The following is a 15,474-nucleotide window of genomic DNA, read 5'->3' as shown; positions in this document are numbered from 1 at the left end:
ATAAATGCATGGGTTGGTTTGGATCGTATTATAACGTTGTCGCCAAGCTAAAACAGAGCCATTCCAACAAATCCAAAAGAGAAACCGGAGACCGTGGAGAAAAGGAAGACAAAAAAATAAGATCCAATTGTTCCAAAAAATAAACGCTTAAAATACGGCCAAAATTTCCACGCGCCACCAGCTCCTTCTGCCCAGCGGGGTCCACCGTTCGTTCCGCCTCCCGGAGCCCAGGCCCCCGAGTCCAGTCCATACGGAGGCTTGTACGCAAAGCCCCCTCCAGTTCAAAGGATACAAAATATCAGGGGGCTAAGTGCACAAAGTCACCCGAAGCCCCAACCACCCTTAGCACCCGCTTTCGTCTCGCTGCGTGCGCTCTCTGTCACTCCCCCTCCCCTCCCCCCTCCTCATCAGATCCGGCCACCTCCTGCTCACCTCGCCTCGCCGCCGGTCCCGCGCCCCGGAGCCCTAGAGCTCTCCCCGCGGCGTGGGCCGCCGGAGTCCCCGGGCGCGCGGAGAGAATGGAGGCGGCGCTGGAGGCGGCGCGCGCCAAGGACACCAAGGAGCGTCTGGCCGGGGTCGAGCGGCTGCACGAGGCGCTCGACGCCGCCGCGCGGCGCGGGCTGGCGGCGGCCGAGGTCACCGCGCTGGTGGACACCTGCATGGATCTGACGCGGGACGCCAACTTCCGCATCGCCCAGGGCGGCCTCCAGGCGCTCTCCGCCGCCGCCGTCGTCGCCGGCGACCACTTCAAGATCCACCTCAACGCCCTCGTCCCCGCCGCCGTCGAGCGCCTCGGCGACGGCAAGCAGCCCGTCCGCGACGCCGCGCGCCAGCTCCTCATCACGCTCATGGAGGTGAGCTCCTTTCGTCGGCGCTCTCAGTGGCCTGTCGTCTCTCCCGGGAAATGCATGTAGCTGGGGAGCTAGATTAAGTTGCGAATTCGAACTAAGAGATCGAGCAGGAGCAGATTGGGGATTTGAGGCTTGTTTTTTTTAGGTAGGTCGGGTGGGGCACGGTACATTGCATAGTTGTGCTGAAGTGAGGAATCCAAAGGTCTATTCGGCTGACCATTATAGATTGACAGGCATCACATTTAAATGGATCAATGGTCTAACATTTTTGTAGGAATCGTGTGCTCTTGGGCTTGACTGTCGCGCTAAGTTGAACTTCCAGTGGCATATCTTATTCTTCTATGATTTTGGTTCTAGCAAACAAAGATAAATTTGGGATTCAAGTAAAGACTTGGCTGCTTCCCTGTATGCATTGCATTCTGATATAGATAATTCTTTTATCGTTTTTACCCTTTAGCATTAGAACTAGGATCTCTTTGGGAGCCGTGATTTTTCATAAAACGTATCAGTGCTTCAATCTTTGGCTGTCTGCAATGAAAATGACCTTTAAATTCTGATCCCTTTTTTACTAGTCAATGTTTTATCGCAGTATATTAAGATAGTATTCATAAATCATGTTACATATGTACTTTGTCCTTTGACTATCGAAACATTCAAGCCAATCATGTTTGGTGTGTTCCAGAGTTTAGGACTGTTATCTTGCAATATTTTTGATTGTCCAACCCTCAGGTTTCTTCACCAACAATCATAGTTGAAAGAGCTGGTAGTTATGCATGGACTCATAAGAGTTGGAGGGTGAGGGAAGAGTTTGTACGTACGGTGGCATCTGCAGTTGGGCTATTTGCTTCTACGGAGATTTCCTTGCAACGAGTTTTGCTTTCACCTGTAAGCCAACACTTTCAGATCTTTGCTGTTTATTCTTTTTATTCATATCCAATTTTATATCCTTCTGTTATGGTATGATATATCTAGAAGCCCTAAGATTTCCCGTCTTGTGCAGGTCCTGCAACTAATGAATGATTCGAACCAAAGTGTTCGAGATGCTGCTATCTCTTGTATTGAGGTTAGTTGATTCCATATTCGATACTGTATAGACCTGTTTCAGCCGACATTTTTCTTTTTTTTCCCTTACACCCATGATGACTGGTATGATCTCTATTTCTATTGATCTTGTTCAATTTCCCAATAGTTCCATCCCACATTTACAAGCTGGAGAGACTGAATCATTTTGTATGACAACATTCATTGTAGTTCCAAGCCCCTTTGCTTCTAGTTGAATTGCTTTAGTCCCTTGTGCTCAGATTCATCTTTTCTTTCATCTAAACTGTTCAGTGTTCACAGTTATTGGCTGGGACACACACCTGTTATCTAGGCAGCATAAAGTTTTTCTAGTAAGCCTTCATTTGTTTTTCACTACAGGAGATGTACAAGCACATGGGATCACAATTTCATGAAGAGTTGCAGCGCCATAATCTGCCTTCATACATGGTACTTTTATTGCTAGGGCTTCCTTTTAATAGTTGGGCTAGCAGTTTCATGCTTTAGATAATTATTATTTTGGTGCCTGCAGCTAAAAGAAATAAATTCAAGGTTGGATAAAATAGAACCAAAGGTTCGATCCTCTGATACAGCAATGCAGTATAAGGCTGTAGAGTCTAGATCTGTTAGTGCTAATCCAAAAAGAGGCAGCCCAAGGACAAAAAACATACCAAGGGAAAGTACACTATATGGAGGTAATGTCTACATTTCTTGAATGTTGTATTTAGCAAATAAGGATATGAACTAGGTTTATGCCCGTGTTTTATGAACCGATCTAAGAATAGCTCAAATGCGTGTGTGTTAAGGAGGTGCAAAGATGAGAGAGAAGAAGAAAAACAAGGTGCAATACATTGGACAGAAGGTGCTAGTTTAGAACCTGCTTGCACCTGTTGCTTATTTTTGCACTTGGTACCAAGAATAAACAAATAATATTCACTACTAATTATCTCTCCATTCGCCATCTATGTCACTTTGTGAGGGAAACATTGGGATACTATATAGTTCATTATATGCGGAGCCCACCTTAATATGGACTAACAGATTTATGCATCAGGGCTTGTTCAACTAGCAGAGCACCATTTGACATGGCTAGCCACACACCTTGCTAAGAAATTATACACTATGGCTGCCCTTACCAGCTACTCCATCAGTCCAGTATATGCATGAATCGCCAAAAACCTATCTCACCCCATCAGTCCAGTATATGCACGAATCGCCAAAAGCCCAGCTCACCGGTGTATCACCCAGGAGTATGGAAAAACTAAAAAGGCATTCCATTTCAGCACGAGCACACCGGGTTTCAGCCTTTTTGAACACATTCTAACTTAAATCCCGATGATTACGGTGAGGTGATAATGAACGTTCTAAGCACCACATTACCCTATACGCCCTGGGCTCTAAGTCATTTTTTCCACTGTTGTTGTGATAATTTGTTCCAATATTTATCCCAGAACAATCGTAGACTCTTAGTAACATAGCATGAGTGTGAGTCCTTTGGTCGGGTTGTCTTTCCTGAAACTTTATGGGGCATGTGTCCTGTCACAAGATGTTTGCTATTAGTTTTTCTATTGATACTAGATATGTTACCATCTGCATCTCAAGTTATGGTTGGTCAGTTTGTGTATTCTGATGGTTAACCCCCTGTCACACATACAAGTATACAACATTTCTCATGTGCAATTTATTGTGTCATTTGCAGGTGACACAGATGTTACAGAAAAACCTGTGGAACCAGTAAAAGTTCATTCTGAGAAAGAATTGCTTCGGGAGTTTGAGAAGATCGCGGCTACCCTTGTTCCAGAAAAGGACTGGTCTTTACGTATTGCTGCCATGCAAAGGATTGAAGCCCTGGTTTATGGAGGTTTATTTTCTGCATCCATATCATCATTCCTAATAATGCTTTGTGCAATTTTACTAGTCCATAAGTATGGCTACAGAGAATATATTGTTGTATGTCTTGGCTGCAAAGTCTAGAAAACATTTCAAGTAAGCATTGTTGCTAGGCAGGGTAGAACGAAAAAAATGTAGAGTCGTTTTCCTTGCATCTTTTCAACTGCATCCATTTCCTGATTTATTTAAGTTTTTGGAATGAGCGCCGAAGGATAAACAAATAGGAATTCCATATTTAGGAATCATTGGATAGCCTTAGGGGGTGTTTGGTTTCTAGGGACTAATTTTTAGTCTTTCCATTTTATTCCATTTTAGAATTTTAGTTTTTGTATTTGGCAATTTAGGGACAAATGGAATAAAATGGAGGGACTAAAAATAGTCCCTAGAAACCAAACACCCCTTTAATGCACCAAACATTCATATTCTGTAGTAAATATTGGTGAATAAAAGATCTGTTCATACCTCATAGTGGAACATGCAGTTTTGAGGATTTAACGCACACTGTCAATATGATATAATCAGTGTCGAAACTTAATTACGACATGTGGTTTGTCACCCTTGTTCTTTGAATCTTTATCACTGGAGCTATGCGCTATCTACTGTCGTTGCTAGTATGGTATTGCATGCCTTTAAAAAAATAAAATTTAATTTTTACTCTGTTGGGACTTTTGACAGGTGCAATCGATAATCCATCATTTCTTATGCTCCTGAAGCAACTGGTTCCTCCATTGTCTACTCAGCTGTCTGATCGACGTTCTAGTATTGTCAAACAGGTATTATTGGTTACCATTTATCCATCTTTCTTTTTGTAAAGTTTTATTTTTTATTGGATACTCTGTTACTTTGCCTTTTCTATTCCCCAAGATGAATTGCATACTTGGCATGTTGGATTTTTTTCAAGCTGAAAATTTTCTCATGTTTTCATGCTCAGGCATGCCACCTACTTAATATACTATCCAAAGAACTCCTTGGTGATTTTGAGCCATTTGCTGAACTATTCATTCCGGTAATTTCACGAGCAAATTTCAATCCTCCCATACACATTTTGAAGCAAACTTAACATGTGTGGATTTCAGATGCTTTTTAAGCTTGTTGTCATAACAGTGCTTGTAATCGCTGAATCTGCAGATACATGCATAAAAACTGTAAGTCATTTACACGTTTATACTTAATGTATGTCATTTATTTCTCCTCTTTGCTAACATGAATTGTTTTGCAGATCCTGCGGAATTGCAAGGTTGCTAGGATTCTTCCTCGCATAGTTGACACAGCAAAGAATGATCGAAGTGCAATACTCCGTGCAAGGTAAACATGTTTGATTGTTTTCGCATCGTCCATTGGCTATTTTCTTGCCAATTTTTTAAGTTTACTTCCCACTATCCCAGGTGCTGTGAGTATGCACTTCTGGTACTGGAGTATTGGGCTGATGCACCAGAAATACAACGTTCAGCTGATTTATATCAGGATATGATAAAATGCTGTGTAGCAGATGCGATGAGTGAGGTAGGATCAATTTTCTATCCTATGGTCCATAACCATGGCATGTTCATTTTTGCACTGAAATGGAGCCATTTGTCCAAAATTGAATTATTCTTTATTCTTTACTCCCATACCCTTGACTCTTCTCTTTTTATTGTGTCATGATTTGCACTCTGCCTGCGGACGTGCTTACAAGTTCCATGAAAAAAATAATTTAGTTTGCTTGGCATAGCAGGAAACAATAATGTGAAAATAAACAAACACAGTGATCAGATACTCAGAACTTGGTTGAAAATTAATATTTGTGCTCATGCACACCCACAAACATGTTTGTGCCATTCCTTCTGTCCTGTTTGGACAGACTGACCTTGTTGGCCTTGCATGCGACAAGAAAGGAAAATAAGAGTTCTAGCTTCTGGGGAGAATAATGTAGCAAAAGGTAGTTCCCAAGTTAATGTTCGAGCTGTTTATGGTTAATAAATGTGGTTGTACTCTTTCATTAATGAAGGATGTAATTTGTTCAACACAAAAAATTTGTTCTTCCCTTTTCTACTGGTCTTGTGAGAAAGTTCACATTTCTTGGGATCATTGATTTAATTCATTTGTGTTTCATTGTATTTGTTCAACTCTAGGTTCGTGCAACTGCAAGAACTTGCTATAGAATGTTTGCAAAGACATGGCCTGAGCGCTCACGCCGTCTTTTCATGTCATTTGATCCCGCGATACAGAGGGTATGCCACTCTATGCTCTTCCCCCTCTTAAGTTCCTATTTGCAGATAGACAAATACTTGCATTGCATTCTTTAATTGGAGAAAAAAATGCAGATAATAAATGATGAAGATGGTGGTGTGCACAAAAGGTATGCTTCTCCCTCGTTGCGTGATAGAGTCGTGCAGCCTTCACGTGCTTCCTCTCATTCAAGTGGTACACATGTACCTGGATATGGCACTTCAGCTATTGTCGCAATGGACAAGAGTGCAGCTATTTCTTCAGATTCATCTTTTCCATCAAACACTCTTCGGTTATCACAGTCAAAGACGATTGACAGAAGTTCTGAGAGGAGCCTGGAGAGTGTGCTTAGCTCCAGCAAAGAAAAAGTTTCCGCCATTGAAAGTTTGCTGAAAGGTGTCAGCATGTCAGGGCAAAATTTCTCTGCTGCACGCTCAACAAGTTTGGACCTTGGTATTCTTTAAACTGCTTAGTTCTAATTTTTATTAAGAAATTCAATTACTCTTTTCATGCTATACTTCCTCCTGCGTTTCAGTTTGTACATGGGTTATCTAAAGGGTTTTATTTATGGAACCAAGACAGTGAAGACATAAAATGAGTACACTACTATATTTTAATGTTTTAGGGTTAGGAAAAATTGGTTAATGAGAACATTAGTACTTGTAAATGTGTAGGGAGATGTGATGCATAAGGTAAAAAAGGAAAATATAAATAAATTTGCTTGGACACTTTATATTATATGCAACAAAAATGAGAACTACACGGCTTCTCAAAAATGAAGAAAAAAACGGGGGCATTTTCATTCATCGGAGAACATTTCACCGATTTTCCACTGATACTATAAAGTTTTAATTTCTTATTTACTTTTAATCCTAGTGCAGGAGTTGATCCTCCATCATCTCGTGATCCTCCTGTGCCGCTTGCAGCACCAGCATCAAACGTTCTGTCATTGCAGAACTCAGCACTGTTGGACTCATCCCTTCCTACCATCCCACCTAGTTCACGAAATGGAGGTTCCCGCTTATTGGATACGATGACAACACACTTGCCCACCAAAGAACGATCAAGGTCACCATACTTGAGTAATATGTCATCTGAGTCCATGTCTGGCTTATCACTGCCTTACTCAAGAAAATCTTTGGAGAGGCTCCAAGAAGGTGGCCGCATGGATGAGAGCTATGATATCCGTTCAACTAGGCGAATCCCCCAAATGCACTTGGACAGAAACTATGTTGATATGCCTTATAGGGATTCACATAATAACCACGTCCCTAATTTCCAGAGACCTCTTCTAAGAAAACAAGTAATGTCAAGAGCTTCTGCAAGTGGCAGACACAGCTTTGATGATAGCCATGTACCATTAGGTGATGTGCCTGGCTATACAGATTCTCTGGCTTCTCTAAATGATGCACTTTCCGAGGGTCTCAGCCCTAGTTCTGACTGGGTAGCAAGAGTTTCAGCTTTTGAATTTATTAGGAATTTATTGAAACAAGGACAGAAGGGCATTCAAGAAATTATTCAAAATTTTGAGAAGGTTATGAAGCTGTTTTTCCGTCATTTGGATGATCCTCACCATAAGGTTGCACAGGCAGCTTTCTCTACACTTGCAGAGATTATCCCAGCTTGCAAGAAGCCATTTGAAAGTTACGTCGAGCGAATTCTACCATATGTATTTTCACGGCTTATTGATCCAAAAGAGTTGGTGAAAAAACCATGCTCCATAACATTGGAGATTGTTGGTCGAACATATGCTATTGATATGTTGCTACCCGCGCTAGTACGCTCATTAGATGAACAGAGGTCCCCAAAGGCAAAATTGGCTGTTCTGGAGTTCGCAAATAAATCATTCAGCAAGTACTCTGTGGACTCTGATGGTTATAGTAACAGTGGCTTTCTTAAACTATGGCTTTCAAAATTGGCACCTTTGGTAAATGAAAAGAATGCAAAATTGAAGGAGGCATCTATTTCTGGTATCATATCTGTTTATTCTCATTTTGATTCAACAGCTGTGCTAAATTTTATTCTCAGTTTGTCAGTTGAAGATCAAAACCTCCTGAGGAGAGCGTTGAAGATCAAAACCCCTCGTATTGAGGTTGATCTGGTGAACTACTTGCAGAGCAAGAAAGAACGCCCGCGCCCCAAACCTTATGACCAGGTGGATTTTGGAACTTCTTCGGAGGATGGCTATGCACTGACATCCAAGAAGAGCTATCCATTTGGGCGGTTTTCTTCTAGTTCCCTTGATGCTGAAGGGGGCAAGATGATCAGCTCGATGCAAGAACCAGCGCTGCATAATGTCTCTATAGGTCGAACAGTTTCTGATATGAGCATGGATCATGCTATTCAAAGTTTGGAGTCATCTACAGGAGCTGAAGTTCATTTAACTAGGGGTAGAGAACCAAAGAATAACAGTAACTTAGTTGCGGAAGCTGCTCGCTCTTGGACAAGCTACCCTGAAAAAACTGATGCCTCCGTAGATGGTGAAACTGCTACCGGTACTCCTCGGTTAGATTTCGGTCGGTTTATTACTTCTGATGGGCATAATACTGTTGGTTCAACTACCGAAGGAAGTGTTCAAGACGGTGATATGATTGTAAATCTTAGTTCTATAAAGACTAGCCTTCAAACGGATAACGGTTTGAGCGTACCACAACTTCTCCATCAGGTATCAATGGAAATTTTCACTGAGTTCACCTGATCTGTGACGGTTTCTCTTCTTACCTAGAATTTATGTTTATTATTGTAACTTATGAGTCACAACTTTATAGATAAGCAATGGTACTGAAGTTTCAAGCTCAGAAAAACGGGAAGCATTGCAGCAGTTGGTTGATGCTTCCCTTGATAACAACACCTCCATTTGGGCAAAGGTTTGCTACCCGATGATTATCGTACTAAATGTTCCTTATGTTAACCACACTTATTTTCCTTCTTGGTTTGAGTTTGTTCTCCTGGACCATCTTCTGTTTTAGTTCCATGATGAAACATTTAAATTTTATGAGAACAGTAGGGTATATCTTTCTAAATATGATTTGATCTATAAATCTTCTGAACAGTTTGCATGTGGCTTATATCTCTCTCTCTAAAAACTGTGTTGTAAAACTTAGTTTTCCTTTTGGGGAAAATGCTGTGATGTAAAAGTTGTTGGGTTAGGTCATTAGGTGAACATATTCTGTTTACATTCATACTAACCTTTGATATACTCCAGTCGCTTGTTTGTTACTCCATCCATTCTAAATTATAAGACATTTTGACGTTTCTAGATACATAGCTTTTGTTGTGCATTTGGATATACACTACGTCGAGATACATAGGTAAAGCAATGTATGTAGAAAAGTTAACCTGTCTTATAATTTGGAATGGAGAGAGTAATAGAGTTTTTCCGTTTCTGCCTTTCTGGAAACTACAATCTCTTTTCTTCAAACAGAAACAAAGAAACTGCCATATAGCTTGAGGCGTTTCCTGCTTCCTTTTTTGTATGTAGCAACAAATAGTTCAACGCCGCCTAAGACATGGCATGCAGCTTAATTAGTTTGTCATTGTTGAGTGTTAATTGGAATGTGGTTTTTATAGAGGTTGGGAGAAAAAAAAGGACAGACCCAGTGTTGGCAGCTCCCACATGAGTGGGGTCTGGGGAAGGAATAACCGAGGCAAGTTTTACCTCTGCATTTTTGCAGAGAAGTTCGCGAACCTAGCGTCTAAGAAGAAAAAAAGTCGTATGGGTATGAAGGAACTGTTTTGTTGCCCATCTAGAAAGTCATCCGTACTTCAATTGGTGTAGGATGGGGCTCCTGGTTGATTGGATTTTACTTGTGTTAAACGTGAAAAGGGATTCATCTGGACTTCACTTCGATGCTAGTATTCCAGAAGGCCCCATTATTTGCACTCATATAATACTGTTATAGCACCTGATGGTTGAAAACTGAAACTCCACTCAGTGGTTCGTGTGGGAAACCCTAACCCTGGAGTAGGGTTGGAAGTTGTATTAATAGACTTGATGTAACTGGGCCAGGCCCATTACAAACGGGCGAGAGGGTAATTACACGGGGATAACCCCAAACCCTAAACGGGTATTCTAACACCCCCCCACAGTCGCAACTCTATCTTGTACAGATGTCGAGACTGGATCGAAAGTCTAAAAATACACTCGACGGTAACCCCTTGGTGAAGATGTCGGTGAACTGCAGCATAGTGGGAACGCTGAGAACCCGAACGTCACCTGCAGTGTCATGCTCACGGACGAAGTGCGGGTTGATCTCCACGTACTTTGTGCGCTGATGTTGCACGAGATTGCTGGAAAGGTAAACGGCGCTGACGTTGTCGCGGTAGACGAGGGTGGCGCGCTGAAGGGGGTTGTGGAGCTCGTGGAGTAGCTGGCGCATCCAGGAGGCCTTCGCCACGTGGCCACATCGCGGTTCTCGGCCTCTGCGCTGGAGCTGGAGACGACGGGTTGCCGCTTGGCGGCCTAGGAAACAAGGTTGGCGCCCAGGAACACGACATAGCCGGAAGTGGACTGGTACGTGTCGGGACAGCCGATCCTATCAGCGTCGGTGTAGACCACAAGCTCCGACATCGAGGATGGTCGGAGTAGGAGTCTGTAGTCGAGGGAGCCACAGAGGTAGCAGGATCCGCTTGAGAGCGGTGAGATGGGGCTCCTGTGGGGTGTGCATATGCAGGCACACCTTTAGGACGGTGTAGGCAATGTCAGGTCGGAAGAGACCAGGGAGTCGTGGTGGGGGTCCTTGGAGGCGGGAGCTGAGGCGGAGCCTAGGTCGACGGGGGAGGTATGTCGTAGGCAGGCGGTGGAGGTGCGCTGTAGGAGGCGCGATCAAGAGAGTCGGTGCCGGAAGACTGGAGGCACTTGGGGCCTGACTCGACCACATGGAGATGGTTCTGGTAGAACGACGGCCAGCCCTGGACACCACCCAGGCCGGTGGAACCTCCGCGGGTGGAGCTGCCACCCCCGTGTCCGCCCTTGCGGGGGCGACGACCTCCGTCGGCGGTGCAGCCGGACGAGTGGCCACAAGTGCCGCAGTAGGAGGGCGAGCGGGGGCCCCGGTCGAGGAAGTGCGAGGGGCCTACCCCCCGGAAGACGCCTGACCGCCAGGAGGAGCGTTGTAGAGTGTCGGGGCCGGAGTGGGTGCCTCAATCGCCATGGTGAGCTCTTCAAGGAGAAGCTCGTTTTGCACGACATTGGAAGGTGGGAAAGGGCACAGTTCTCTTGATGCGAGCCTTCAGGTGGCCGTAGCGGGGGCTGTGAGGCCACGCAGGAGATTCATCACCAAGGTACGGTCGGTCATCGGCTCGCCGAGGTCGCGGAGGGAGTCCGCTAGGCCCTTCATCTGGTGGCAGTACTCCCCCACGGAAAGGCCCCCTGAGAGAACTGGTGGAACTGGGCGTCGAGGTGAAGGGCCCGAGCGTCCCGGTTCCCGAGGATCTATTCCTCGAGGGCGAGCCACGCCTGACGGTCCATGTCCGCCTGGCCGAGGATGATGTCTTGGAGCTCGACAGTTATGGTGTCGTGGAGCCACGAGAGCACCACGTTGTCCATCAGGTACCAGGATGGAGACGGTGGGGCGGCGGGTGAGGAGGACCTGTCCCCGGCAGCGAGGGTAGTGGGAGGACGACGGGTCCCGCACGATGGACACGAGAGACCGGATGTTGTGGAGTCCGACGGCTTGTGCGTGGAGGGCGGCGATGTGGTCGGCGTCGAGTCCAGAGGTGAGGGGGGGGGGACTCGGGAGTGGGTGAAGGAGTCTCATGGATGACTGGAGGAGGGCCGAGGATGATGCGTTGTGCGGTGGCCATCCGGGCGGTCAGGGCGGCGCCCATGGCACGCTCTTGCTCCAAGGCAAGGGACGCGGTGCGCCCGCGCTCTTGCGAGGCGGCGAGGACAACCTGGATGATGGTGATGGCGGCGACCGGAGCGGAGTCGGTGGACGGCGTGACGACGCGTGGTGGGGCCCAAGTGGTGTCGGCAACAGGCAGGCGAGGAGCGGTGAAGCCGGGGGGCGGCTGCCTGGAGAAGCCGGTCGGGGAGAGGGTCCTGGGGGGCCGTGGTGGCACTGAGGACACTCGTGGAGGCCGGGTAGACGTGGAAGCCGAGGCCGTCGTAGAGGCTGCTGGGGAGAAGGCCAGCCGCGGCGGTAGCAGCGGTGGCACCGGGCGCGGTGGGGCCGGCTTTGCGTGCGCCGGCAGCGGTGCCGGTGCCGACCACAGAGGTAGCGGCGGTTGCGCCGTGTAGGAGGGGTCGGCCGCGCTGGAGACTGTCACGCCCGGGGGGAGGGAGGCGACAGAGGCGACGGTGCTGAGGGCCGCAGCCTCGGTGGTGTAGGTGTCGACGGCGCCAGGGGCCCGGAGGGCAGCGGCGGCAGCGCTGAGTGGGTCCATGGGGGGAGGAAGGGAGGGCCGGCGGCAGCCGGCTGGAGAGGGAGAGGCGGCAGCGGCCAGAAGGGGGGGCAGCAGGGGGGAGGTGGGGCGGCGGCTGGGTGGGAGGAAAGAAACTAGGCTCTATACTATGTGGGAAACCCTAACCCTGGAATAGGGTTGAGAGTTGTATTAATGGACTTGAGGTATCTGGACTAGGCCCATTAGAAAGGGGTGAGAGGGTAGTTACACGGGGAGAACCCCAAACCCTAAACGGGTATTCTAACAGTTCATGTGGTTATTGTTGCTTGCTGCAGTCTCTTCATCTTAGCAGTTTCTCCCATTGCTGTGGTACTAGAACTTCACTGAACCTTGCTCACTTTTGGACCTCGTAGGAGGTTTGCAGTTCCCTGCCAGTTTCCATTGGACCTTACCATACGCTGCATGACCTAGGTCGATTACTACTGATAGTTTTGAACTATAGAAACTAAAGTGCCTCGTCTTGAAAGAATTTTGCTCCCTCCCTCTCATATTATGTTGTTTTCTTTTCTTTTTCACTTTTTTTAGTGAGCTTTCTGTTTTATGATGACTACTGAAGGTGCACATCATGTAGATCAAGTATAAAGTAATCTAGATGTGGATTCCAATCATTATTTGCTTTCTGATGCTGGCCTTTCAATCTTGCAACAGTATTTCAATCAAATCTTAACGGTTGTGCTTGAGGTATTAGACGACTCTGATTCATCCATGCGGGAGCTTGCTTTATCTTTGATTGCTGAGATGCTCAACAATCAGGTCTGAGTTTTCTACTTTTTTTGAACATGAACAATATTAGGTAGTTGGTCTACTCTCCTTTTTTACATTACAAATATATTTCTCCCAGAAAGATGCAATTGAAGACTCTACGGAGATCGTTCTTGAAAAACTTCTGCATGTGACCAAAGATGCAGTGGCCAAGGTATTGCCTTCATTTTACCCATTGTAATTCGCATACTTGATTGTTTGTGCTAAAATTTCTTTGTTGCTGTGCAGATTTCAAATGAAGCAAACCAATGTTTAAATGTTCTATTGGCAAAATACGACCCTTTCAGATGTCTTGATGTATGTACAAAATTTTATTCTTATGTATTATTGTTGCTTCCCTTTCTATTCAGTCCAGTTTACTATACTTCTATGTTAAAGATCTTTTGGTTCTAATGCAGGTTATTGTACCTCTATTGGTCAGTGATGATGAGAAGATACTTGTTGTGTGTATCAACTGTTTGACAAAGGTATCTCATATTTGCAGTTGGTATTGCTGTCTGATCATTTCTCACTAAGGTGCTGTTTGGTTCAGAAATTGTAACGTAAATGGTAACAGTAATGATTCACACTCAAATGACAACGGTAATAACTTTAAATAGGCTGGTATCAATTTTTATTGTGGTATCTGATTATGCATGGATTTAAACAAACATGGTTTAACATTATCTGTTACCCATCATGTTACAATTATGTGAAACAAACAACACCTAATTTGAATCACATAACATAGACTTTATAATGATTTAACAAAGGAAGTGCCTATGTCTGTTACAGTTTTGATTCAGTGTAGAGAGCATCATGTGATAATGTATCAATCCCAATTCTAAATTTGAGGTCATAATATTGTTTTGCTTTAAAAGGATTTGACACTGCCCTACTAGCTATTGTTGCTTCACCAAAAACCATCATTGTACTTATTTCAGTTTAGATACCCTGGGTGCTTATGCAGAACCATATTGTGTTCTTTCTTCAAAGCTTTAGCCACTATTGATGCTAATCAATCTGTGTTTTTTGATATTTAACATTTTTTTGGTAATTCCCTAGTGCGACATTCAAGAGTGTCATGTTTACTGGCTGGAGGAAAATGAAGTAAAAGTTTGAGAAAATCATGTTAGTTGAAATGAATTTTGTCCTTATGATTGTGGCGCGCTTGTAGTCAAGGTTGTTTGGGAGTAGTAATCTCTGCCTCTCTGTACTTTCTCTCTCTGTTTTAATGAAATGACATGCAGCTCTCGTGCACTGCTTGAGAGAAAAAAAGGAAATACCTAGTAGTATGAAGAAATAATGTTTGTTTCAAAATCTGGTTAGAATTTTGTTTGTTTGTGTTTTGGATTGCTTTGGCTTGTACAAAGATTGTTGATAATTGTTTTCTTGTGATAATTGTGCAGCTTGTTGGGCGCCTTTCCCAAGAGGAATTGATTGATAAATTGCCTACATTTCTGCCAGCATTATTTGATGCTTTTAACAACCAAAGTCCAGATGTCCGAAAGGTGAGTGCCTTCATATTTCCCTTGCCTATTCTGTACATGACCTTTCTATTGTGTACTGACCCTTTTTTATATCTTGAAATTTCGTGGTGCATTGCTCTAGTGACTTATCGTTGTCATTTTTTAACTCTAGACTGTTGTGTTCTGCTTGGTGGATATGTACATCATGCTTGGGAAAGCATTCGCTCCATACTTGGAAGGGCTTAGCAGCACGCAGCTCCGCCTAGTAACCATATACGCTAACCGGATTTCGCAGGCGAGGTCTGGCAAGCCAATCGATTCTAACCAATGAGATTTTAACATTGTTATTATTTGTGGTCTATATGAGCTTTTCTTCGGTAGGCTGGTTTTCTTGTCATTTGTTTGTGTATGTGTATAGTATAAACAAGTGTCTTCTATCTGTCAAGAGCTCCTGGTTTTTTGCCTGTGTGATTATGTATTCCCTCTTTACCCTGTTTTCCTTTTTTTATCTGGTAGATTGTGAAGAGTGTTAATGTGTGTGGCTTGGCTTCATTTGTACTACATGGTACATACGGTGTACAAAGAAAGGAAAGTGTAGCTTCGTGGAGAACAGTTATGGAAGTGATTTTTGGGCCCGTTTTCCTTGGCTGGATGACAGTTTGCCAGCATGTTGTGGTGAAATACAGAAAAACTTCTGTGGGTTCTTTTCTTCACGTCGATCGGTTTTCTTCTTAGTGCGTCCGTGAGAAGGGTGCAAGTTAACGAATGTTACAAATTCTTAGTGGAGTGTATAGTTTTGTTACCTTAGGGCATTTTCGTTTGAACCTCAATCCATATAGATTGAAGGAGATTGAAGTAGTTTAAATCCCTAG

General features: G+C 44.6%; 1 protein-coding gene across 5 annotated transcripts; it reads left to right on the top strand.

Moving 5' to 3' along the window:
* The first annotated feature begins 328 nt into the window (after window positions 1-328).
* LOC103642826 (CLIP-associated protein) lies at window positions 329-15,259 on the top strand. 5 transcript variants are annotated; one of them, XR_002749382.2, is made up of 22 exons: window positions 343-854; window positions 1,581-1,736; window positions 1,852-1,914; window positions 2,271-2,339; window positions 2,422-2,584; window positions 3,589-3,750; window positions 4,455-4,552; window positions 4,711-4,785; window positions 4,856-4,924; window positions 4,999-5,084; window positions 5,165-5,282; window positions 5,891-5,989; window positions 6,083-6,117; window positions 6,213-6,440; window positions 6,869-8,652; window positions 8,756-8,854; window positions 13,041-13,145; window positions 13,234-13,308; window positions 13,383-13,451; window positions 13,553-13,621; window positions 14,543-14,644; window positions 14,775-15,259. XR_002749382.2 is itself a non-coding variant. In XM_020545733.3 (21 exons), the coding sequence occupies exons 1-21, from the start codon at window positions 519-521 to the stop codon at window positions 14,931-14,933; spliced, it is 4,314 nt and encodes a 1,437-aa protein (XP_020401322.1). In that variant the 5' UTR covers window positions 329-518; the 3' UTR covers window positions 14,934-15,259. The 5 variants fall into 5 exon arrangements, 1 of the variants encoding a protein (XP_020401322.1); XR_004853287.1 differs by having other exon boundaries at window positions 6,864-8,652; window positions 14,775-15,237; XR_004853286.1 differs by adding an exon at window positions 13,687-13,736 and having other exon boundaries at window positions 354-854; window positions 6,083-6,440; window positions 14,775-15,237.
* The last annotated feature ends 215 nt before the right edge of the window (window positions 15,260-15,474 follow it).

Source organism: Zea mays, chromosome 10 (genome assembly GCF_902167145.1).
Source record: "Zea mays cultivar B73 chromosome 10, Zm-B73-REFERENCE-NAM-5.0, whole genome shotgun sequence".
Taxonomy (NCBI): domain Eukaryota; kingdom Viridiplantae; phylum Streptophyta; class Magnoliopsida; order Poales; family Poaceae; genus Zea; species Zea mays.
Note: the sequence above shows the minus strand (reverse complement) of the source record. Positions and strands in the feature narration are given on the sequence as shown.